At 40.6% G+C, this 26,684-nt stretch overlaps 2 protein-coding genes across 2 annotated transcripts in view; both read right to left on the bottom strand.

Annotated features, from left to right (window-relative positions):
• LOC132991669 (Na(+)/H(+) exchanger beta-like) overlaps positions 1 to 6,223 on the bottom strand; it is a 16,226-nt gene extending 10,003 nt beyond the window's left edge. The window contains exons 1-2 of the mRNA XM_061060496.1: positions 5,599 to 6,223; positions 1 to 79 (exon numbers count right to left, since the gene is read on the bottom strand). The exon at positions 1 to 79 is cut by the window's left edge and continues 382 nt beyond it. Coding sequence (XP_060916479.1) covers positions 1 to 79; positions 5,599 to 5,872 — 353 coding nt within the window. The 5' untranslated portion in view covers positions 5,873 to 6,223. The remainder of the gene's footprint in view (positions 80 to 5,598) is intronic.
• Positions 6,224 to 12,572: 6,349 nt separating this feature from the next.
• Positions 12,573 to 26,583, bottom strand: LOC132991667 (cilia- and flagella-associated protein 69-like). The gene is made up of 23 exons (XM_061060493.1): positions 26,336 to 26,583; positions 24,089 to 24,148; positions 23,935 to 24,000; positions 23,453 to 23,562; positions 23,285 to 23,361; positions 22,889 to 23,059; positions 22,271 to 22,423; positions 21,829 to 22,006; positions 21,481 to 21,604; positions 20,788 to 20,836; positions 20,558 to 20,679; positions 20,225 to 20,456; positions 19,709 to 19,873; positions 19,501 to 19,616; positions 18,409 to 18,527; positions 17,919 to 18,000; positions 17,622 to 17,817; positions 16,630 to 16,767; positions 16,126 to 16,202; positions 15,695 to 15,892; positions 15,476 to 15,562; positions 15,288 to 15,365; positions 12,573 to 13,953 (listed from the first exon to the last, which is right to left on the bottom strand). The coding sequence occupies exons 1-23, from the start codon at positions 26,417 to 26,419 to the stop codon at positions 13,789 to 13,791; spliced, it is 2,847 nt and encodes a 948-aa protein (XP_060916476.1). The 5' UTR covers positions 26,420 to 26,583; the 3' UTR covers positions 12,573 to 13,788.
• Positions 26,584 to 26,684: the final 101 nt, after the last annotated feature.

Below are 26,684 nucleotides of genomic sequence, written 5' to 3'. Positions count from 1 at the left end.
CCGCCCACAAGCAGGCCGACGAAGATCAGCAGACAACTCTCCGGGACGACGTTTGACACTCGGGGGATAATGTGGAAACCTGCAGAGGAATCAAAAAGTTTTATCTTTAGAATAGAATTACTTTTTTATTTTGTTTTCCTTTCTGTACAACTATCACAACTTATTTATGAATTTATTTTCCTCTTACCATCAAATTTAATCTTTTTTTTTATTACCATTATTATCATTATTATTATTATTATTATTATTGTCTTCAGCCACCATTTCATTATGACCTATTTATTGATTTATTTCCTCTCCCCCGCTTATATTCATATCATATTTATCATCATAAATTCTCATCACAGCCACTCTCATTTTTCATGCATTTCTTTTTATTTTATTTATTTCTTTTCTCTTTCCCCAATCCAGATGATTGTCTGTTTTTCTTGTTTTATTCGTCTCCCCTGTCTCCTACATACTGTTGTTCTTGTCATATCCCTCACTTGTCTTGTATTGTTCTGCATCACCTAAGAAAAATTTTTAAAAAAGAAGAAAGAAAAAAAGAATATAATTACTTTATTGATCCCAAACTGGGAAATTGTGGCGTTACAGCAGCAGGTTATCAAACACACAATATGAGTAAAAAACACAATGTTAGTAAATCTAAACATAATATAATATTAAATACAAAGTAAATAAGCACTAAAAATATCAAAACTAAGAATGTGAATATATACAACCAGGATTTAACTTAGCATTACTAGTCTTAAATATGAAGATTAAATATGGAAGATTAAATGTAAATGTGCAAAAACAGAGTTGTAAATGGACAGTATTGATTTAAGTTAAAGTGCATGAGTGCAGACATATTATAAGCAGAAACTATACAATATAACTGCGAGTAGACAGACACATGAAGTGAACATGAGTGCAGGGATCATTTGTAAATTTAACATGTGCAGAACAGATCACAGATTAACTTTTTTTTAAGAGCTTGAATTGATCAAACTCAGAGACTTTCAGAGAATGAACAAGGTCACGTCATCAGCATTCCCTCCCTCACACAAACCTGACAGAAAACTTTTGATTTAAGACGCTGTGGAACGAATAAAGAGATCGAGGAGAGGAGGCATCAGGAGAGCGTGTTTATAAGATCTCAATGTCATGTTATCACTCAGTGTGTCTACATCTGGTGAAACATCCCTGAGTGCGTCAGAGCAGCAGCTTGAGATGCGCTCGGTCATTCGTACACCAAAACAACTTCCTCATGAAGAATTAAACAAACAGGCACCACAGCAACTTACTAATGACATCACTTTATTTTAAGCGCTAAGAGCTTGGAGGAAGCAGGAGGATCACATGACTTCTTGATGAATCTGTTGCATCCGGCAGGTTATAAAGTGTTAGACATTTAAATTCTTCGCGGCTCGTTTGACGTAAACATCAGTCACTAACACGGATGTTGAATTTTGAAAAGAATCAAAACAGAGACGAGTTGCCGTTCCTCACATTTCAGAACACTTTCGAAACCAATGAAGGAGTCAAATGAAATGAAACAGGATTGTTCTTGGCTTTGAAAGAACATCTGTTATTAGCATCACAATAACATTTTCACACCCAGTTTACATCCGCTGAGATGTGACTGCTGGCGCGTTGTTTGCACACGGTTAGCATGTGGCGTCTGTGTTTGTGCGTTCAGATGTTGTCTATGATGTGTAAACGACTGCACTGGAGAGGCTCGTTTATTGCTAGTTGAGATCATACGTTGTGAGGTTCCAAACTTTCCAAAGTCAACTTTAAGATCGACGAGCGGAGAGACAACTTCTTGGATTCATTCCTTGATTTGGATGCAAACCTGAGACATGACTCGGGTTAGACGACTTTCTGCAGCCTGCTCAACACGAGTCAATGATGACACCGGGAATGATACAGCCTGAAGTTATGTTGCAATCTGTTCTGAATAATATCAACTGCAGGGACGAACACTCGGCTTCCTGTTTCCTCTTAGCTTCAGCCGTCAACGTCCTCTTCCTCTTAGCGACAGTCGTCATTGTACTAAACAGTACAGAGACAGAGACTGTACTCCTTATCATCATGTTTTTGTCTTTATAGAAATCTGAATTCTACACGTTTATCATTATTGTAGCTGATTTAAAGAGGACATATTATCCCCCCTTCTCCACCTTTTCAAACAGTTCCCCTGTGGTCTAAATGAAACATCTGTGCTGTGCTTTGGTCAAAATATAACATGAATCAAGCACCAGAGGAGGTTTGTGACCCTGTATAAACCAGCTCTCTCAGAACGCTCCGTTTTGGTGTGTGTGTCTCTTTAAATGCAATGACCCGCCCCCTGAGTTTTCCCCGTAGACATCACTCCTCTGTAGGGAGAATAAAAATGGCGGACCTGCGCAAAAGTTTTGTTCTAGCTGGGTGGAGATACCAGGGGAGGGGAGGGTTTTTTTTTTTGCAGAATCCCACTGTGACATCACAAGGAGAGCACATTTGAAACAGAGCATTTTTCTCTGTGTTGTAAGACTTATGCAGACCACAAACAAAAGGACTGGATGGGTTTATTTCACATTTTGTGGGTCAGTAGACACTCAGGTTACCTAAATAAATGTTCAAAAACTCTGTAGAAGAGGATTTTTCAGAACATGTCCCCTTTAAATAAGTCCTACTTTAGTCGTTATTTGACTGAATGCTAACATCATCTCTCTCTCAGTCCAAAGTGCCGCTTGACATTCACGCTCTCTCGTGACTCCGGGGTCGAGGCTGCTCTAACAAAAGTCTTCAGCCATGTTTCGGCCGTCCTCGCCCCCTCCTCTCCTCTCCTCTCCGACTCCGCACACTGACGTTCTTTGTTATCGAGCAGTGCATTAGGACAGGATGTGGGACCGGCCCCTCGGAGACAGCAGCTGGACGAAACAGATAAGACGCCAGAGTTCTTCTTTCTGCTCCGTCAGCCAACGACAAACTGCCCGACAGATTCACACAGCCAATCAGAATCCTCACTGCGCGCTGCGGTCACATCAACCACGGTGGCATGAAGGATAATGCAAGAGTGAAAAAAATCAAAATGCATATGTATCATTCAAAAGTCCTGTGAAACGTCTGAACCTGATTGTACCGATGGCTGGAGCTGTCGTGAGCGCACCAATCAGATATCAGTGTCATGTCACGCTGCGTCAGATTCCCTTACATCCTTTAAATGTGTGAGGACATGAAACAGATATTATATGTTGATGATGTGATGTGACATAAAGCAGAGTTACGGTTTGCACATTTTTTGTTATAATTTCTGGAGCTTAAACTGAATTTTTTTCTTCATCAAATGTCTTTTTTTCTCTCCAACAAACTGTTGATGGTGAGCAAAACGAGTGTGCATTGTGACAGTTTTATGTCGAACACACCGACCTCATGAGATAGTTGGATGTGCGAACTCCTCCTTTAAAACCAAATGTATTTTGTTTGGTCCTAAACAAGTCTTTGATTTTAATATTTAGAGTTTGAAACAATATAATCGACCAACATGCTTCAACATTTTATAAAATGTACATGAAATCAACCTGCAGTTTGCTCTCAATTATCACCATAATATCTTCAAATGCCTTGATTTGGCTCTACTGGGGTTTAAATGAAACTAAAATAAGTCGGTGATGTAGAGTTTAAATGGCAGACATGTAGAGATGCATCACACCATCACGACCTGAATTCGTGCATCATAACCGAAGCAGTTTGTGGAAACATGATTAGACTTCTGTTCACGCCTGCAGAGGAATCTCTGTCAGCAGTTAAAGCTGGAAAACATGAGGACTGTCTTTAGGAGACTCATTTTCATAATATTCATAATTAGAAGAATCCTCAGGGGAAAGTTTGGGGTTTGGCTCTGTGCTGAAAGTGTTCGTCACAGTGTTTAATCGTTTGAGGGAGACAGATGTTTCTGATTGTTAAACAAACAACAACAACAGGTTTCATCCATCTCAGAACGACAGGAAAGATGGGCCTGCATGACGTGTGGGTTAACATTACTCTATGATGCCATAAAGATATAAATTAAGATTTAAAGAAACTAAGAGTGCATATGAGCTACAACTCAGTTTCTATGACAACCTGCTGTTCTTCATGTTTTATGCAATACGTCTCCCTGAACCCAAAATCACTTTTATAAACCGTTTTTTTTCCCCTCTCGTGGCGATTCTAAAGTCAAGGTCAAGGTAAACTTCATCATCCCCGACGGGGGCAATTTGCTTTACGGCCAGCATTCATTGGCATTATGTTTAAAAAATGATCGAACACCAACGGCAACTGTAAGTGACCAACTTGTGTTTTCACAGAAATATTGAAACGCTTAGCATTTAAAAGAACATTGAGTGCTGTCAGATGGGGCCCCCTTAGGGAGGTTTCCTACCGTCATTGTAACTGGTAGCTTTGTTGGCTATAGCTTTAGCTTCATCTGTCTGCATCAACATGATGTGAAAGCATGATCACGGCCTCCATCCAACAGGTGAAATGTGCACATGCTGAGTGAGAAAGCATTTCTAGACTCCATTAAAAGTGTTTTTAATTTAACGATAATGATGAAATCATGATCATATGCTCAGCCCTAATGAGGGACGTGCTGTCTCAGGCTGATGCAGACAAATAATGCACATGACTCTAGTTTGCTGATGGTGATTATCATGTATCGTGTGTAAGAGGCTAAGCCATTGAGGCGCTGCACCCGGACTAACGTTACCTTGTCAGATGAATTAAAGTCAAACTGAACTGTTGAACGTGCCATTCCATTATCTTACGTTCATTGGCTCCACATGTCCATATTTTTTGTACCAAAAAAAAAAACACCTGCTTGTAACAACAAACACTTCTCCCTTCTGCCTGGACACAAAGATTCCTACCTTATACTGTACAGAGGTAACCATCAACCCCCCCCCCCCCCCCGTTACACAAAACACCTCATATTATTCTGATAATCCGCTCCTACATCTTTTATCGGGAGTTTCCCTAGAAGTCAACATTTCATTATCACGGGCCACATATTGTGTACCGTATCGTACTGTTCTGTTTCATGAGTTCTTCTATTCCCACCCCATCAGGATATTTTCATTACCCTGAGCCACATTTCATATCGTGCACCGTTTCCCCTGCGATTCTCACCCTCTATACCTAACTGTATTTGTTTGGCTCTCTCTGTACATACCTTGTTTTCTGTTGTGTGTACTCGAAAAGGAGTTCTATAAATAAAGTTCCTTAATGCTTTCCCAAGTTGCTTTAACTCATCAGCTGGTTGTTTGTTTCTATATTTGGCTTCCACTCATAATGAATGTGCATAATGTTTCTCAGCTGGCCTGGTGTGTATTTTTGTCTCTGCAGCTAGTTCCTCTTCTCTTCCTTTTGAACTGCATGACATTTTGATAAAAATCAAAATAAACCTGAAGCATTTTGCAAACTTTCAGGAAGCTCGACACAAGAAAACTGCAGACATAGATGTCAGTCTGGAGCCTCCTCTCTTCAGTGGGGATGATCAGCACCTTTCATTTTAACCCCTGCAGCTGCTCACTAATGCTGGAGGTATTCCAGTAGGAGATCAATCAGTGATTGGAGTCATATTTCACTCACCAAGTTTCATGAGCAGAGCCAGGAGGATCCACAGAGAGATCTCGAAGGGCTTCCTGACGTGATTGTATTTGAAGGAGAGGACGGGGAAAGCCTTCTTGTGAGTGTCCTCCTCCTCTGTCACTCCTCCGGCTGGATCTCTCCTCGTCTCGTTGTTTCCTGAAACAACATCACGACCCGCGGAGGAGGCAGAGACGAAAACGAGAAACAAAACGCACAGAAACGCCGCCAGGAGCAGACCGGAGCTCCCCCGGGCGGGACGGAGCAGCACAGCCATGTTTTCAGGATGTTCAGACGGCTGAACTGCTTCTGCTCCGCTCTAGATCCGGTGAAGGTGAAGATGAGGATGGTTGCGGAGAGCGAGTGTGGCGTGCCGGGGAGACGCGCAAACTTTTACGCACAAACTCCCAAAGGTTCTCAAAATTACGCATAACTATACACGAAAAATCCGGTTTGAGTTGCACAAAAACATTTCAAACGTCTCTTACTCTCCTGCTGAGCTGATTTAAAGTGTGGCTCGATCGTTGTTGCCTGTGTAGTCCTCTTATCCACAACTTGCATCAGGTAGCAGCATCATCATCCATCAGGCTGAAAGCTGTCACGCTGAACTCTTTCTCGCTTTACTGGAAAACGCAAAGTGACGTCAGAGTGAGAGCGACATCTGCTGGAGGGGAGGACACCAACAGCGACCAACTTACAGCCCCCACAACGTGTGCTTTAATACAATTTTGAGTTACTTGTATTTTGTTTTTCTAATTTCACGCTGCTTTTTATTGCTTGAGTGGCGTGGGGCCGCAGTACCTCAGTCTGCAGAGATCCCCTGTTCAAGTCCAAATGCAAGTCTGGACATTGGTCTGGCAGCTGGAGAGGTGCCAGGTCCCTTCCCACCACTGCCAAGTGCAAGGAACCACACCCCCAAACTGTCCATAGCATCCTGTTTGTGCATGTGTGTGTATTTCAGCCTTATGTGTGATAAAATAGTGTAAAAGTGATTTCCCTCCTGTGGGATTAAAAAAAAAATATATATATAAAATGTTAATCTGTATGATTTATTTGAATGTTTTTTTATTGATTTCCTGTGTAGTTTAGTAACAGTTGTATATGTACAAACTATCACAGCTGGGAACATACTAAAGCTTCTGCTCAACAGTGCAGTATGTGTGAAATAGAGCTGAGCCAATAGCTCGGCTCGGTTCCCATTTCCTGCTCGCTGTTTTGCGGGAGAGAAGATTTAAGATCATGACGAGACGAGCCCACTGCCGGTGATCCAGAGAGGATCCATCTCCAGCCTCTAACGCCAATCGATCTTCTCCCTGGTCGTCCATTATTTGGTTTCTTTATGGGAGCAGACTCTCAGACATTTCCTGAATAACAACTCACTGGAAATCTCTTTTATCATCAGAGTTGAAGAATTTGAATTTTCACAACATGTTTTTAAAATGAGCCTCTTACTGTAACATCTCAAATTAATAAAGTAGAGTGATGATTTGTTTTTTGTTTTTTTAAATAGCATTGAGATAACGTCAGGATAAACATAATACTTCAGCGCTCACATGGCCTCTTCATGTCTGTCAGCCCCATAAGAGGAGAATCAGTAAAAACAACAACACGGCCGGTTCCCACAGACTCAGACCTCCACGCCTGACTTCAGTCGGCCCGTCGAGGGAGTTGGAAACATAAATAAAGAAGCAGTTTGTTTTGTGCACAGAGTTCAGGGGTTGTAAAATGATAAACTAAATGTAATGTTTGTCAACTGGACATAGTCACAGTGACGTCACCTATTGGTTTCTGGTTGGTTTCATAATCCAGGCTCTGTATTATGAAGAACTCTTTTCCTACATTAAAGGAGATCTATTATCCTCACTTCCACCATTCATCACGTCAGTCTAGGACACCGATTGAGTAGCGTTGTGAGATGTGTTGCTCAATAACCTCCTTATTTATCTGATACTGACGTCAGTAAAATCCCTCGTTTCAGCCTCGGCCTGAAACGCTTCTTTTCAGCTACTGTCTCTTTAAGGCCCGCCCTCCCCACGTGCTCACTTTCCTCCGATTGGCCAGCTCTGTTTGCAGTCGCGGGGGAAATTGTGAGTGAGCTTCCCTGTGGGCATGTCCTGCAACTTTGCTTTAATACGACGACTGGCCAAGTCCCGCAAAGTTCTCGTAACATCTCGTTCAGAGCAAAGTCTAGTTTTTTCCAGTTAAGGCAGCTGGCAAAAATTAAACCAGTCCTTCAGAGACAGCAATTTGAGACAGTAATCCACGCCTTTGTGACCACTAGGCTGGACTACTGTAATGCACTGTATATGGGGGTTAGTGGGTCCTCCATTGCGCGTCTTCAACTGGTTCAAAATGCTGCTGCACGTCTTTTAACTGGCACAAGCAAGTATGAGCACATCTCACCTATTTTAGCTTCACTTCACTGGCTGCCCGTCCATTTTAGGATTCATTTTAAAATTCTTTTATTTTCTTTTAAAGCCTTAAATGGACTTGCCCCTCCTTACCTTTCTGAATTGCTGCACCCCTACATGCCTAGCCGATCTCTCAGGTCAGCTGACCAGCTGCTCCTGACAGTCCCTAAAGCTAGGCTTAAGCTCAGAGGGGACCGAGCTTTTGCTATTGCTGCTCCAAGGCTTTGGAATGGGCTGCCGCTGCACATTAGGCAGGCCTCTTCTCTATCTCGTTTTAAAACTCTTCTTAAAACCTACTTCTTTTCTTTGGCTTTTACCCCCACGTAGAGTGTTGATTTTATGTGTTTTATGTGACTGTATTTGTTTTATGTGTACACATGCATATTTTTATATATTTTTATTTATTTGTTATCTCTATTTTACTCTCTTGTGCAGCACTTTGGAAACCTTGTGTTTGTTTAAACTTGTGCTATATAAATAAAGTGGATTGGATTGGATTGGAGAGCAGCAGGAAACCACGTCCGGGGATTACGGCAACAAGTGTGTATCTTGTGTTTTTAAAAAAAAACCTTTTCCCAGGTTTAATATGGAAGTCCAACATTATAACATCATGCCTCAAGTGGACACTCAAGGAACTGCATGTTGCTGCTCGGAAAATACACAGCATAGTCAGTATGTATGGCTCTGTTTTAATATCCTGTTAATTTGACACTTTAAGGAGACATCATGAGAGGGTTCTATGTTTTCCATTTTTTTTTTTTTTTTTTTAAATCTCAGAATCTCTGGATGTCACCGAGCCTCGCTGTGAAATCACTTCCTCTGTCTGAGTTTTATCCACCTGAGTCGCTCCATTCAGACTGTGCAGCCGCCCGAGAACTTCTGTTTCCCACTCAACTTTCCCACGTGGTTGAAGCCTGAGAACCACAGAGCCGGTTGAACGTTACAAAAAAAAACACATCGCTCTTTAGATATCTGCACACAGATTTCAAAAACAGTGAACGTCTTTAACTGAGAAGAACATTTATTCAACAACTGTGATTCATTACCAAGTGAGTTTAAGTGACATTTTACATTTACAGACATTATCTTTATTAAATTACGGTAAAAAGTGACGTTTTTTTTTAATCAAGCAAACCTAAGCAGCCCTGATGAAATGTCTTGTGTAACAGGTGGAGTGCTCCTTCTATTATAAATACTCAAAGGGAGGAAGCTGCTTTGGGATCTTTTGACTAAGGTGCTTGCAACAAATGGAGATTTTACATTCTCATTTAACAATGTTTTTTTTTTTTAAGTACAAAATATTGGGACTAGCTGAAGGTTTTAGCTACAAAGCTGTCATATGCTCATTTATTTGGTTTAAATACAATTACTTTAAGTGTTCAAACTACAGACTCTCTCTCTTATATTTGACAGAATGTGTAACCTTTCGACTTAATGACAAATCTTCCCGATCCCTGACTCACTTTTTCTCTGCTGCGACACTTAGACTTTCCTTCAATCAACACCACAAACACATGAAAACTCTCTCCGACCTCCATCTCAAACCTTCAGCGACGTACACACACAATCACACACAATCACACACACACACACACACGCCCGCTCTGCTGCTGCTGGGTGTTCCCCCCCCCCCCCCCCCCCCCCCCTCTGCTAATCTCAGGCGTGGTGATGTTTCAGTTGGACCCTGTCTGACATCTGTCTGGCGCTGTATAGAGACACTCCCATCCCCAGTGTGGCCATCGTCATGGCGATGGGATCGATGAGACTGCTCTGAGGCTGCATCCGGACCTCACCTGACACCTGACGCTGCAGAGGAGAGGAAGATGAAGACGAACACACAACAGTCTGATTAGAGGACAATTTATCATTCTTATATCTGAGGTGTTTTTTTGTTTTTTTCCATCAGAGCCACAGTGTGTTTGATTTGTCTTTTCTGTCTGGGAACTTTCTATTGATTCAATGAAATGTGGGGAGTACTTTGGTCAAATGAAAACCGGAACACTGAGTTTCTGTCTGCACAACACGACAGGGACACACACACAGGGGAAGATAACCAGAGGAACACCTGGACACATCAAATGACTTTTTAAAGACAATTTCCCATAATGAGTGTGTGCTGTAAACATGTTAATTGCTGCTGTAAAACTTTTTAATATGGGATGTGTGTGTGTGACTCCCGGGGCTTCTCAAGTGGAACTGCAGCTATTTGCATGTACGCATTTGCTTCATTTTTCAACACTGAACGCTGCCGCTTGGGGTTTATGCATTAGGAGGGTTTGTTATCTGTGCCTGGCTGTCATTCTGTTGCTGGAGTCTTAAAGGTGGATGCTCGGTTAGTGTGACAGTATCATCTGGTTCATCACTTAAATAAAGTATAACATTGTGATACATTTTAAACCTTTGGAGACTTTCCCTCTCGAGTCGTACAGCTGCAGCAGAAGCACACAGAAACATGGATGTAGTCTCAGTGACATCACCCGTTGGTTACTGAAGCGGAATTTTGAAGTCTAGCGATGACAGTGGCCATATTGAAAATGTTTTCTGAACATCATTTTCGTAGTAACAGACAAAAAGGTGGAGCGGAGCTGGGCTCTAAGCCTCCTGATAAACAGCTGAGTTTGAGTTTTTTCAAAGATATTTTCTTACGTTTCAATGCTACAAGCTACATTGTGTAGAATATGAAATCCAGACTTTTGCACCCCCTGGTGGTCAGAAAATACAACTGCGACAACTACTCTGTGCCATGAAATCACTTCTCTTTCCTTCAGCATCCAGAGCTCTCAGTCTGAACAGGTTATGTAACGAAACCTCCTGAGACGAGCTGCCGTCATCTCTCTGTTAAATATTTATTGACTTTGTTCAGCCTCAATGTTAAGCATTTCTATCAAGATATTTAAAAACAATCAGACATGTATTCACACTAAATCCTCACTGAAGCATTTAGTTTCACGGTGGATTCATTTATTTGTGCTCTTCTGATTGAAATGAGTTATAATGTTATTGATGTTTGTGTTATTACTGCACACAGAAAACACATTTCTCAGAGAGAAACTTACATCTGGTGAAAAATAGGTTTCAGATCTCTGACCTACCTGCAGGAGACGGAAGTATCCTGGTGTCAGTCTTCCCAGTCTGATGATCATTTCTGCTGCTGGAGCTTCACAGATCAGTCAACAACTCTCTGCAGGAGAGAAGAAAAAATAAAACGTAATCACTCCTCCACAAGTTCAAGTTTACTCTACAGGAGATACAAATTCTGATTCCCTTGAGAAACACATCCACAGGAGTTTTTTTTTTTTTAAAAGGACTTTCTGGATGCTTTTGACGATGAGAACAAAATCCTCTTCTCACAACTTATCATCGGACAATATCAGAAAAGGACCGGACAGTGCTCTCTGCGTTCTCAGGACCTCTTTATGCTCTCTGTCCCAAACGCTCTGACAGAAATTTGGGAAAAGGGCTTTTGGGTGTTCTGTGTTCTTAAAACTAAAGGAGCTGGTGTCCTTAAAAGTTTTAAATCTCAAATAAAAGACCTGGAAGCAGACTCTACAGGATGACGATGTTTTTAGCTTGACTGCTTGAACTACTGACTCCCAGATTTGACTCATAGATGGTTCTCCTTTAATGGAAATTGTAATTTGTTGGAAATATAAATTGTCTGTCTTTGTGTCTCTGTCTGTAACTTTGTGTTTTTGCTGCTGACTGTCTCGGCCAGGTCTCCTTTAGACAAGAGGTTCTTAATCTCAATGGAACAAACCTGGTTAAATTTTAAAAAATCATGAGTTTAGGATGAGAGTGCATTTGACTAAATAGTTATAAATGATCTCAAGAGTCTTGGTTAGAACTGAATGTTTAATGTTTGTCATTACTTAATTTTTCTTATATTCTTGTTCAATTTGTACATTTTGTGTTTTTACATTTTATATTTTATTATATATTTTCTAAAAGCCTTTACCTTATTCCTATTTAAGCTGTCAGCAGGAGCTCTGCTGTTTTTATATTTCGGTTTTGCACAAAAACACTAAGTCAAATTCCTTGTATGTGTAAATGGCAATAAACACTGATTCTGATTCTGATGTTAAAACTAAAATAAATAAAGCAGACATGGAAACAAAGAAACAGAAGCTCACAGCCGTCGCTCTAAAGATATTCACAAATGTTTCTTATTATTTTGCACATTTTCACTTTCATTCACAAGTAATGTTATATAAGTATGCCATGAATAATTTAGCAGTGTTTTCACATCTGAACATACACGTGGAATCTTCTGTTTCTGATGAAAATGACATTAAATACAGTTTTGATCTCTTTGTGTTGAGTTTACTTTATCACTCGATAGCAGCCACAGAAGTTGTTGTAAGACAACTCTCAAACAACAATCACAAAAGTTTATCATATTGTTACTGAAACATGACATTTTTCTTTGGGGGTAAAATCTTTAAATGATCAGATCTTTAAATATATTTAATTCAAATGTCTTTAAAGTCTAAAATATAAAACAAACAAAAAACAAGCGATGACCAAATAGCTAAAGAGTGAACAAGAAAAAAAAGTGTTTCTCACAGAAGTTAACGGGTCCTCAGGGAAGTTGACGAGCACCCAGCAGGATTCCTTAAAAACAGCACCCACGCTGCCCCTCACCTTCATCAGCAGCTCAGCACCCACCAACAGTCAGACAGTCAGTCAGCATGTGAAGCCCCTCAGCAGCCTGAACAAACAGCGGCAGCCTGTCGCACTGAAGAGGCTCCTGTGTGTCCCTGCTCTTTTGTGCAGCATGAACATCCCAGTCTGACGGGCTCCACACACACACACACACACACACACACACACACACACACACACACACACACACACACACACACACACACACACACACACACACACACACACACACACACACACACACACACACACTCACAGAGCTGCATGAAAAGCTTCGGCCTGTCAGAGATGATTTGACCATCCAGGCAGTAAAGTGGGTGAGAGCGGGGAGAGAAGAAGTGTCTCTGTGCAGCATGTTGCACGCTCGGAGGAACATGTGTGCTAATGCGCTGCAGTGACTTATGTAACCCAAAAACACTAAAGATGAAACTCTTTGGAAGAGGAGTCCTTCCTGGAGTTTCCTTAAAGGGTGTTCACAGCTGCACACACACAAAGAGCTGTAGCTTTTAGTTTCAGCGTTTCCTCTGAGCTGGAGATGTATCCTCGGTTTAAAGGGGTTTATTGGTTATTGTGACGTTACATAAGGCCCCAGTTTCCATGATGCCACATTGATTGTCGAGGGTCTCACTGTTCATGCTGCCCTGTGGTTACATAAAATAATAAATAATGCATAGAGAAACATTCAGACTGTTGTGGCTGAACATGTAAAGCTCTGCATGTCGTGAAGAATTACACTTTTGAACTACATTTCTTTTCTAAAAAACACTAAATAAAATGTTTTTATCTATTCAATAAACATGAATCTAAGACGTTGTAATGTGCATCAGAACACAAAGATCATTCAGTGCTGTGTGTGTGTGTGTGTGTGTGTGTGTGTGTGTGTGTGTCCATATAAGAATGTCAGAGGTGGACTAGACTACAAGATGCTGATTGTGCACATCCAATGACCTCACATCTGCATGTTCTGCAAAAGTCATACAAAACTCTCCATTATTGACTGAATCTGCTCTTAAAGAAACGACGATGCGATGATTGTGCTGTGGCTGTAAGATTTGAAAATAAAAATAAAGATGCAGTATTAATGTACAGGGTTTGTATTGAATCAGAGTCTTTGCTGTCATCAGTCCTTTACAGAAACCGTGCTGAAGTACTCTTGGTCGTGTCTTGCTGCTCCCTCTCGGTCCTGACCCGCAGAATTGATGGAAGCTCTGGCGATCGTCACTTTCACTCCTGCCGGTCCCAGAGCGTCAGTGGTCTCTACAGATACGACCTTACCGATGAAATGCTGAAAAACACAGACGAAAAAAGAACACTTGTTTATATGAGTGAGCAGATCTCCTCTTCAGTCTTCACAGCTCAGTGTCAGAGGGCTTAGCAGTGATATTTGTTACAGCCTCAGAGGAAAAAAACAACATTTTCAATAATTGTTCTTTTATAATGATTCCTTCTTGCTGATTAATTCCCAGAGTGGTCTTCAACACTATTTTTAGCTCGTTTGTGAACCAGATAAAAAATGTCCCAAATGAAAAACCATTCACACTTATTACACTCAAATTTTCAAGCCTTAAACCAAACAAATGATCTCTATTTTATTGCATTTAATCTCTTTTTAAATGCTTCTGTTGTTTCTGCATCAATCACCTCGTGGTTTTTTTTTAAATGTTTCAATAATAGGTGTTATTGAACAAAACAGTTCTGGGGACTTTTTGTAGAGGAACTGTTTTTCCCTGAGAAAGACCATGGGGACTTTTTTTTCTGTCTACATTCGCACCACCATGGTACCTACTCTGACGCAGGAGCTAAAAAGGTTCCTCTAAACGGGGTTCAAATAGCGCATAGCTCCTGAGGTGCGTAATCAATAAAACACGGGGAGGTATCCAACAGTTCCTAGATCTATGAAAAAGTTCCTTCGGTCCGAAAACAGCCTAATGTATCCGATGTGTGAAGTAGAAGTGAAGGAGAAAGGAGGCTCTGCAGCGGTTCATTGATGATGTTCCCAGTGTTTGCCAGTAGAGGTCAGTAAAAGTCTGAATAATTCTTGTCAGCAGAACTGATCGAGCCATCTAGCTGAAGGTTTTTTTTGTTTGTTTTTTAAAGGGCTGTTCGATGGAATTGTTTCAGCAGACTCAGTAACTTTTTATAATGTCTTTATAAAACACTAATCAGACACTTTTCATGATTTGATAATTCCCTACACTTTCCTTTTGTGGCATTTTGCTTTCTAATGTTTTATTTTATTATTTGCTACTATCCTATCTGCAAGTTACAAACCTGCTATCCTCTGTGAAGCACTTTCTGAACTGAGATCAGAAAAGTGTTCAATAAATAAATAAATAGTACTGCTCGTATTTCTCATCTGCAAACAGCTGACAGTGGGTAGAATAAGACGTAATATCCACACTCTCAGGTCTGCGGCCACAAACCTCCTGTCCTCCCCTGCAGGACAAACCATCGGTCCTGGGGGGGACAGGGCCTTCTCCATTGCCCTAGCACCCTCTGGAGCTCACTCCCAAAAAACATCAGAGACCCCCCCCCCCCCTCACTCACTTCCTTCAAGAAATCCCTAAAACCTCCCCTCTAATGTATTATTAAATGTTGTAAAGGTTGTTTGTAGGAGACCTGTGTGAGACGACCTGCAGCATCCTCAGCTTTGGGTCTGCAGGATTCACTTTGTTTCTCCCTCTGTGCTTTGACTTCCTGAACAAGAAAAAATAATTATTTATTAGTAAAAATATTGTTGATCAAATGTGTTCATTGTAACAGCAATGATGACTTGAGGTTATGTCTCTAATTTTTTAGGATACAACCTTCAGGGTGTGAAAGTTTGAAGTTTTGGAAACGTAGTTGTCCCAGGTCTTGGCTGTGAGCTCTCGCTGCTTCCAATGAGATTTAATCTATAAATCAATAAAATGTATGCTGTGATAAGTTCAAGTCTCAGTCAAAATAGAATGATCTTCTAAAACTTTTTTTTTAAAACAGAAAATATTTTGTCTGTTTTTCTTAATACTGAACTCAACCCTCATTACCTCAGAGTACACGAGCTCCTCCTCGCTGACCTCCTCTTTCCTCCGCTGCTCCAGGATGCTGTTCTGTTCTGCTACCACCCTCCTCGCTGTGTCCTCTGCAATCTTACAGATCGTGCTCAGAGCCTCCTCGTCCGGAGAGATCGGCCTCACACCTTCTGAACTCAGCTCCCTGCTGATCTCGTCCCACACCTCGCCGACCTGCAGCAGCATGAACGACACATCCATGTTTGAAAAAATGAGACCTCGGGTTTCTGTATTAAAATGACACTTTCACACAACACTTTTGTGGTGAATCTGTTGAAATATCAACGGATAGTTTATATATGGAGAACTTGAAAATGATAATGTCTTGTAAAATGGATGGACTCAGTTACAAATTAAATTCATATCCAGAGCTATAATGTTCTTAAATTAATAAACATCAGTTGTACCTTGAAGTCCAGATATCTCCTGACGACACTCATGGTCACAAAATGATTTGTTGACAAACCAGGAAGGTCCTGGAAACCTACAAAAGTAACAGTTATTTTAATTTTTTTTACATGGTATAACTTGCCCAAAAAGCATCTTTAAGGAGGCTGACATGCAGATTCAAACCCACATCCTATGCAACAAGGACTGTAGCCTCTGTACATTGGGCACGCGACACACCCGCTAGGCCATGCGGCGCCCCACAAGATTATTTTTCCATAACACTGCTCTTGACACACCTACACTGCATACTTTTTCTGTACAATTATTTGCATTAAGCTTATGGTCATATTGGAATAAACAAGAGTGTTTGTTATTTATCAAACGTTGTGGACTATTCAAGGCTGCATGGTGAAAAAAAGTCAATATCACATAATGTCAATATGGAGAATATTAATGCTTTGATATAAAAGAGAGACTATATCCATTGAAGTTAAAAGATGTCTTATTATTGAATAGCTTACCAAGTTTGCAGAAGATGGAGTAAATCTTTGAGCGTAGACTCTCTGCTAACTCCAGCACTGCTGGACTCGGTTCATTGGAAGAAAACGACAGCTGCGGGTCTTCGTCCTGGTACACGCTGAGGATGGGTCTCTTGGGATCTGAAGGTCAAAAGTGGAGGAACAGAAATGAGAGGGATAGACATATCATTTTCAGATAGCAGAGTAACATCACGCGGGAGGGAGTGATGTTGTAGTGAATATCAGATCTGATGTGATTCTGTCTTGGTGGCCTCATGAAGAAGATTCTAACTGTAGTTCTGATCCAGGACTACATCTCGGTCTCGTGTGTGATATCACTTTTATACAACAGTTCTACGACCAGCACATAGACAAAAGTTTTATGATTTCTTGCTCTACCAATTGAACCTGTTCCACATCTCAACTGAAACTGATCTGTTTCCAACAACCCAAACTTCCTGTTGCAATCCTGCTACTTTGTTGTTACCATGGTTACCACAGCCCAGCTACTTATGCAGCCTTCAAATGGAACTCGTAAAGTCGTGAAGTCGTGTTCTGAAGTTGTGAACAGGAAAGGCTCTGCATTCGAGGGGTAAGCGTATGGGATCACTGTTGCTAGGCAACAGCAGCATGTATAAACTGTGCTAAGGCGCTGCAGCTTCAACAAATGGCAAGGCTTCATAAAACTGGATGTAGTTGTTTCAAGAAGGAACAAGAACTTTTTGCTAACTCTTATGTGGTAATCATCAGCTCAACTTTCTTTTCATCTTTTGTTTCAGAAGAAAAACAATATCTGACACAATGTCCTGACTTCTCTGGAGTATAAAAAGAAAGTAATTTAGAGTAAACCTGTCACATTATCTCTTACAAACAAGTCAGGCTTAAAACAAGTGAAGTACATTTGATTTGATTAATTTGATTAATTCTTAAAAATAAAGTGAAACAATGACAGACTTGTCATTGACTTGTTGTTTAAAGTCTAGATGCAGACTGACCTGCGATCCCTCCGTGTTTGTTCCTGCTGACTTTGAGCTCCTCTTCCTCCTCCTCCCTCCACAGCTGCAGCAGGAGTCCAGGCGCCGTCTGACCGCCGTCGCCCCTCCAGCTCAGGATGTGGGACAGCGTGTTCGGGTTGTCACAAAGTTCCAGGAGGGCGGCGAGGATGTTACAATGAACACATCTGGGGCTTGACTTTTAGAGAGGAATACCTGATTAACTTGTATAGTAGTATTTTATATTTAGGTGCAAGATGACACATGAAATCCTTCTTTTACTTAGGTCAGGCTACGTACACTGAGGAGCTCCAAGAGCAGAAAGCCTCCCTCTTTAGCCAGAAAGTAATCCTCTGTGGTGTAGCAGCCAACAATACAGGACCTGAAGGGAAACATGTGGATTTATCAACTGCTGGAACATGGGGACTGCTTTACTTCCTGTTTATCTACAACAAGTTAATATCACTTAATTACATTTATCAAGCTATTAAAAAATGACCTAGGAGCAAAGTTTAAGTCATATAAAGAGTATAAGGATGATAAATCTGAAATGTTCGGCTGAGAAGAAAAGGTGATTGAGGATGAAGCTAAATGTTAATCTCAAAATTAACTTCAGATTTAAGATAAATAATCAACATAATCATTTACCCTCTTTAATGAAGCCATACATGAAAATTGAAGGCAACATTAATGTTTGTAACATGGATTCATCACATTGTTTCATTATAATGAATAAGATAAATTGAACCAGTTGGACAGTTAGACGTATAAATGGTTGATCTGAACTGACCAGACACAGTCCACTGTGGACAAGATGAGTTTGTTGTGTCCCAGGCCGCTGTAGAACTTGTCGGAGCCTTTCTTCAAGAAGTGAACCGTCATCTCGACTCCCTCTGATCCAAACAGCTCCTGTGGTACAACATCACATCAAAGCACTGTCAATATGGACCAACTGCATATCAGGAAACTGTATGTGACAAATCAAAGTTATTTTTACAGTCAAATATCAACCCAAGAAAAGTTTAAACTTATGTTACATAAGAATTTAATGGTTGAGCTATAAGGACTAACAGTATGGATAGATGAAAACCAATATCAGAAATGAAGCAGAAACAAAAGGCTGACTGTGCAAACTCAGAATCTTTTCAACGCTGCTGTCTTCTATAACTCCACAGGTGAGTTTCAAAGTGCTTCAGTCACTCTCATAATCTCATATATTGTAAATATTATCACATTTGGGATGGGATGTTATATGAGTGGGCGACACATGAGTGCTGTCACAGTTCCTGTTAACTCACTTCTACCTCCCACTTTCATTAACCAATGAGAGATGACCCGCTGTGAGTAGGAGTGTATTCAGCCTTTTCAAATCTCTACCTGTACATTTAGGCTCTGAGGCATATAGGGAGGGGGAAAGACGGAAAAGCTTTCTGAGGCCCAGCATCACGGGGGGCCCCCGTGGAGGTAATCAAAAACAAGGTCCATCCTAAAATTGAAGCAATGATCTACCAAACAAGTCAGTTCCAAATGCAAATCGAACGTAGCCAGGACAAGGAGGCAAGTGTTGTCGAGGCTAACGGTACTGATCCGACATGCATGTGTTGATATGAAAATAAATATAACGCGGGGTCTGTTCATTAGGCCTTGCAGGAGCCTATAGCCATTTATGTGGGCAGGCATGCTCTGAGGAAGACGCAGTGCATTGAAACCTCACTCCTATGCACAAATAAATGTGCGCTCCAGTACTTTGTATTTGGATCTTGCCTGAGAGAAGGAGTCCACTGAATTATGTTTTCAACATCTAAGTTCCTTCTCTGAGAGCACCGACCTGCATTTGCGGAGCGGCTAAAGCTTCCTTCTACTTTCATGATCTCAGCTTCACCTTTCTGTGCATGTTGCTCTCACACAGCGCAGACAGTATTAGTTGAATATCTGACTTAATCTCCACAGTGACTATATCCTCTTCATCAGGACTTGCTTCCATCTGCATCAAAACCCCTGGAAAAAAATACAACAGACATGTCTGTAAGTGAGTTCAAATGTTTCTGTTGCTATTTCTGATTTGAAAGTCAAGATTTCATTTCATTTACCCACGAGCTGGTGGATGAGTCCTTGATCACAAAGGTCCTGGTTGACCGACTCTTCATCTAATAACGTCACAGATCTCAGCACTCGGATGCAATGCCGCATCTGAGCCTTCTTACTGCCTCGTCCTCCTGTGCCATGAAAGCTGTGACCCTGACCAAAGTAAGAATCTGGGACAGAGAAGAAAAGACTACAGTGTTCACTTTGCCCATGTTTGTGGTCAGCTAACAATGTTTGACTGCTGTGCCATATAAATACATAGAATTTGACTTGACAATAGAAAAAAAAAAGACCAAGACAAACACTGTCCCTCAGCGCACTGCTTCCTCTCCTCCCCCACCCCTCCCTTAGTGTTCTGACCCAGTGCAGCTGTTCATAAGACTGATCTCTGCAATTGTCAGGTTAGGTAAGTGTAAGAGAGCTGGGAGTTTGGGAGTTGCAGCTGAAGATGATGGACTCACAGGACGTGAAGTGTCTGACATGATGCAGGAGAGGCATTTTATTCTTTGCTGTATATTCACCTTGTGTTACGCACCAGTCCAGCACGAGCAGCAGACACGCATTTCCCTGACATGTCATAAAATCATCCAACATGAGGGGAGCGATGGTAGCCAGGGTGGCCAGCGCCTGCAGCATGAGCTCCTCCTGCTGGACGGAGGACCAGCAGCGTGAACAGGACCGCCGCCCAGAGGAGGCAGCAGGCGGCTTCACGAGCATCAGGAGAGACAACATAACCATTTCGTCTTTATAGAGCTAAGAGAGGAAAACATGGAGGATTAATGATAGGAGAGTCACATTTAGACTTGTCATGTATTTTTGAATAGTAAGATATACTAAGTGAGGATGGGACTGACCTGCAGGGCACTTAAGTCCTTTGACATTAAAACCAACAGGTTCAACAGAAGCTTCTTCATTTTCAAGTCATCGTGATTGAAGTTGAGTTTGAGGTCGCCAACCAAAGAGTTTTGGCTTTTCCCTAAAACAATATCACAGCCAGTTTGTTAAACAAAAAAATGTAGTACAATAAGCAGATCCATTTGAATTTAAAATGACACTTAAATTTCAAAGGAAAGATTGGCCTTACGTTCTGGAAACGTGGCGAGAACAACAAGCTGTTTGGCAAACAGACTCTCCTGAAAATTAGACACATAATGCGGCATACTTAATATATCATCTTAATGCTTTGCAGTGAATAGACTAAAAATAACACTTTTAAAGGTCACTTATTATGCAAAATACACTTAACCATGTTTCTCTAACACTAATATGTGTCTCTAGCGGCTATGAGAAAAGTCCTCTCAGAGAGTATCCTCTCAGTCTTTTGCCTGCTCCATTTTTCAGAAAATGTGTGCTCAAACAGGTCGTTTGGACATTTTCCCTTCATGACATCACAAAGGGCAGTAACCCCTCCCCCAGGTGGGTGACACTCCCACAGCTAGGTGTTTGTTCTGCCCTCTGAGTCTGACTTCTCAACGTAAACAACAGGACATGGAGCAAGAAAGCCCGAGTCACCCGAGCCCTTCCAGAGAGGGGGCGTGGTCAGACACAGCTCATTTACATATTTAAAGGTACAGACACAGAAACAGCCTGTTCTGAGCAGGGCTGAAATAGAGGGGTTTATAGGCATGATTAAATACAGGATCAGAGTGGATTTAGAACAAGAAAGTTCACAGACATGTTTTGAGGAGCTCTGAGACGTATTTAAACTGGTTGAAGAGGAGGAGAATACGTGACCTTTAATGTAACTACACCTGACCACTATCTATCTGGTACTCACAATGAGCAGAGAGTTCGGGTTATCGGCAAGGAGAGTTGTGATCACCAGCAGGTCATTTCGGAGTTGGAGGTCAGAATGATGGACACCATTAATCAGCTTGTAAAGAAATGCCTCTTTTAGAGATCTAAGACACATGTGAAAAAAACAGGTTGAAACTAGATAAGAGCACCGAAGTAATCAAACTTGAACATTTTTATAAGATTGAATACAAACAAAAATCTTGAATCATAACTTCGTTTATCTTATGTATTTAAAAAGGCATGTTGATACACTTCAGGAGATTTCTTGGCACACTGTCCTAATCAGCCAAAAATGAAAAAAAAACATAAACACACAGAAGTCACATACATGACACACTCCATGCTGCTGAGCTGCGCAGTGACCTCCGCCTTGTTGCCTCGCTCCAGGAGGTTCCAGAGGATTTCAGAGGAGCAGAACAGAACCTGACCAGATGCATCGGGTTCGTTCATGTGGAGACAAACCGTCCCCGCTCCTCCCGCTCTTAGCATCGATGCACAGTTCAAATCTGTGGTTAAATATGAATAAAAAGTGATTAAGGAGATGTGATGAATGATAGAACAACCCATTGACCTGTTGACACTGACACAAGGACACTTAAAATCACTGTTTTGATTGTTTGTCTGATTGTTCTTCTGTATAATGAGATGATTCCAGCTCTTGAGGTTCTGGCTGCTTCATGTAATGAAGGAGGTCATCAGGTGGATTGACATTTATGACAGGTCTCCTCCTCCATCACCTCAATGAATCTTAAACATAATCAGCTGCTGACCAGAGGAGCCAGAGAGGATCAGAAGAGTCTGCAGGAGCTGCAGCTTGATGGCGGTCTGGTTCTCCAACGCGGCCATGGAGAGGAGCAACGTCTGAGCCAGGTCGCTGCGCTCCAGGAGCTGCAGCCTGTAGCCTGGAGAGGTTGGCTGGAGTCCTGCAAATAAATTAATTAGGAGGAAAAAGTTGAATACATTTCTGGATGTAGGATGTGAACTGTAAGAAAAAGAACAGAAAAAGAAAAGAGACAATAACAACAATAACGACAGAAAGAAGTAACAGAAGAGGAAAGGCAATGGGTACATGATTTACATATTGAAAGGAAATTCTCAGATCATATATAACATAAAGAAATACAACATTAACATGACTGATGGAAAGAAGGACCCACGATGGAAAGGCTAGAAGTCTCAGTGGAAAATAATTAAAACATAAGAGAAAATAGATTTTAGGATCTTTGGAATCATTGCAAGTAAGACGTGTTTTAAAAATAAAATATGTGTGTCATTTTTTAATTTTATTTAATTAAACAGAAAGACAGCCGAAAGAAAGAAATAAAGAAATTAAAAAGAAAAGCCGTAAGCACGAGCATGCCACCACAGACGCCATGAGAGAGCCTCACTTAGTGAAAGTCTAGAAAATCGGTTTTCAGAGGGGAGAGTCCGAGGCTTTGTCTTTGTGAGACGGGCCGTACCATCCAGCAGATGTTTGGGGGCCACGCAGCTGTAGAATATTTTCACCGATTCAACTATCTGCTGTCTCACTTCAACATCTGACACCCTCATCAGACACCCTGCCAAGAGAAACACATCAGTCAGGGTCACTCACCATGGTCACTCCTGAGTCTGTACTTTAAAGCAACAAAAACGATCTAATCAGTCCTTAACATGACATGTACCTAAAGCATTTGCTTTGCTTTTAATTTAAACATTCTGAATAGCTATTTAATGTTTTAATTTTAGTAATACAGTGATGTGCAACACCATGGAAACGTCTCTGAATGAACTGATCTGTGTACCCATGTGAGAGAGGAACTCTATGACGTCCTTGGCATATGTCAGCTCATCAGATGATTTCTCCTTCAGGAAGGGGAGTCTGAGACATAAGAAAGAAAAATGTTAATGTTCAGATGATGTCAGGATGAATACATCAGTGGGTGTGTGCACTAAATTTCTGAGTTACTTACCCACAAATTTCGAGCGCCTCACATAAAATGGACAAATACTCAGGGTGATCCTTCCCCTTCTCAGCACAGATGTTGAGTATTTTGGCTACACCTGTCAGGTCCTTCAAAGTCTTGAAATAAATTAAGAAGTTTGAACATGTTGATGTGCTTGTTTGTGAAGAGATAATTGCCAGCAGAGGGGTTTAAGTGATGGGGCACTGACTCATCGTGATAACTGAGGTTATTTCAGAACAGGGAAAACGCTGACAGACACAGCGATGCAGTGGAAAATTAGAGCCCTGGGACCGAGGTTCAGCTCCATTGTTTTTTTTAGATTGCACGAAAGCAAATCTATTTCCATCTCTGTATCAGGGGACAGCTAGGAGGATAATCTGACAAACTGCTGCTGTGTGTGACACCTGAGCGAGTTTAACCTGTGGAAAAAGACACGTCTCGAAAGAGAAGTTTGCATCGTCAGAAGACAATGTCAGAGGAAAGGATACGAAACCAATTTGGCTTCTCTTCAGGAGTTTCTTCAGGACAAAAAGGTGGCGCTCCTTCAAGTTAGCCTTTATTAAAAAACACAACGTAGAGTGTTTAAAACTATATAACAAGACTTCGAAGTGATTAGCATGTTGACATTCATATTTCACTTACAGTCAAAGGATCTTCAAGAAGACGAATCACCTTACTGAGTTCAAGACTTTTAGCACTGACCTGTTGGAATAATTAGAGTTCAGGTGTATTACTGACATAATCATCTTTCTTCTTTGATGACAAAGGGACATAAATGCAACAATTAGGCTATGTATAATACATTTAATCAGAGTTTTCTGAAGACACGACCAAAAAACAAATCTGCATCATAATGTGCAAACATCATAAATCATATTTGGCAATGTATCTCTGACTCTTTTGCTCCTTCTGAAAACGCTTCAGATTTTTCTTCAATGCATCTCTCCACAGTTTCTGACTCTATCCACTCTGCTTTCTCTCCATTAAAGGCATAAAAAGCCACCCCCCATCTAAAAAAAAACACACTGGAGATTCAGCAACCAAACTGCAGTTAGATAAATAGTAACATCAGCCTGCCTCCATCTTTGCCTCATATCACCAACAGTGGAGCTTTGACCCCAAAAACTCTTCCTGCAGCTCCTTACCAAACAATATAAACATGACTCAAACCCTCACTTTTAACACTATAATGATGAATACACACATCAACACATTTACAGACGAAAATTCACACAGATAAACAGATAAACACCCTTACCAAGTCTCTCTTCTCCCTCTCAAAGCCACCATACAGAAAGTACCATCTCCACTTTTCTCTCTCTCTTATAGTTTTTATTTTGTATTATTTCGCATTGTTTAGTGTTGTTGTATTTTGTTGAAGTCTATACTAGTTGATGGCTCAGTATTTTGCAGTATTTTTGTCTCCGTCCTCATCTTTATGCTTTGTATGCATTGTTTTTTTTATCATCTAGCACTTAACTGTTTTCACATTCGCACAATAAAAAAAACCTTGATTGTAACAGTTGGTGATGACAAAAGAGCATATTTGACTTTCCACTGTTTCCTATCTTTGTTTACCTTTGCTGTGACAAGCCAGGACAAAGTGAGATTTTTGTATTGAATGAGCTTCTTTCTAAAATAAATAGGACTAACAATTTTGGCTGCTAAAAGATGAATTTTGTTAAACTGGATGACTCGAAAACTAAAATGTTTCCCAGTAGAAACATGGTAACTTCATTTTTGTTTACCTTCTTTGTATTAAATAAATAGTTGATTAGTGATATAAAACATGTGGGAAAATGTGTCAGCATTGCATATTAGCAATAAAACTGACCAATATTGAGCAACCCTATATGAAAAGGATTTAAATCTATAACAGAAACTCAAGTTTATTTTGAGAAAATATGAGAATGTTTTGAAATGTATTTCATAAAAGCAGATGACACAATATGTTTATGACTTAAAAACTTAAATATGAAATTGTGAACTGTGTATTCCATTCCTGTGTTACATGTTGTTGTATAATGTCAACATGTATTTTAATATTTAAAGTCTATGGTATTGTCCTGTAGGCCTATTTATTGTTGTGAGGATTGTTTGAGGTTGCTGCTTGTAATATGTGTTTAATCAATAAATTAAACTTTAAAAATTGCACGTTTGACTTTTTATTTAATTTCCTGGTGGCTTCAAGAGTATAAGCTGTGATAATGTTGTTGTAAAATAAATGTAAAGGTATTTACTTAAGGACTAAAAGAGCGACCCTATCGGCTGGCCCCCTCCGCAGGGTCTGGCGGCAACTGAGACAGGGGCACCCCTGCATCGCACAGTGACTGAAGTGGTGGAAATGAGAACATATATATATAGAAAGAAAGAGGGGAAGGAAAGGAGGAAAGGGGAAAGAAGAAAAAGGAGGAAAAAATAAAGAAAGAAAGAAAAGAAAAGAAAAATAGAATGAAAGAAGGAAAAAAAGGAATAAAGATGAAAAAGAGGAAATAAATAAAAAAAATAAAATAAAATGCAAGCATACACTTGAATTACACACACACACACACACACACACACACACACACACACACACACACACACACACACACACAAGCAGGGCCCTTCAACACCCTCAACATACAAAATAGCTAAACGTTATTATTACTCCCTGCTTGCCTGTTTTGTCTCTGTGTATGCTGTGCATTGTATCGTCGTGTCTCCCCTGTCTCCTACATACTACTTGCTCTTGTCATGTCCCTCACCCGTCTTGTATTGTTCTGCATCACCTAATAAAAAAAAATAATAATAATAATAAAATAAAATAAAATAAATAAATTTAAATTAAAAAAAAAAAAAAAAAAAAGGACTAAAAGAGATTTTTCAGTTAGAAAGTGTTTACTGTACCAGAAGCTGGTTCTCATCTGATGCTCTTGGTCGGATTACAGGAATGTCCCGTTTCCTTCTTTGCAACACTTGGCCTGAATCCATTTGTAAATTTTAGAGAAACTTCGAGAAAACGTCTTTAACTTCTCACTTCAGCGGTAAAGTTAAACATTATCCGCCTCCAGTTGTTTGAGCTTCAGTCTGTTTGACGTTGAAAGCAGTCGCTCGAAGATATTTTATAAAAAAAAAAAAATTGTATGCGAATAACACCCAGCTAACCTAAAAAGAAAATTAACCTAAACCACTGATGTCTTCTTTTAACAAAAAAATCATCTCGAATAAACGTCAAACATCTGCCTCCTCTCTTCCC

This window comes from Labrus mixtus, chromosome 16, assembly GCF_963584025.1.
Source record: "Labrus mixtus chromosome 16, fLabMix1.1, whole genome shotgun sequence".
NCBI classification, from domain to species: Eukaryota; Metazoa; Chordata; class Actinopteri; order Labriformes; family Labridae; genus Labrus; species Labrus mixtus.
This window is presented reverse-complemented; position numbering and strand designations above follow the sequence as displayed.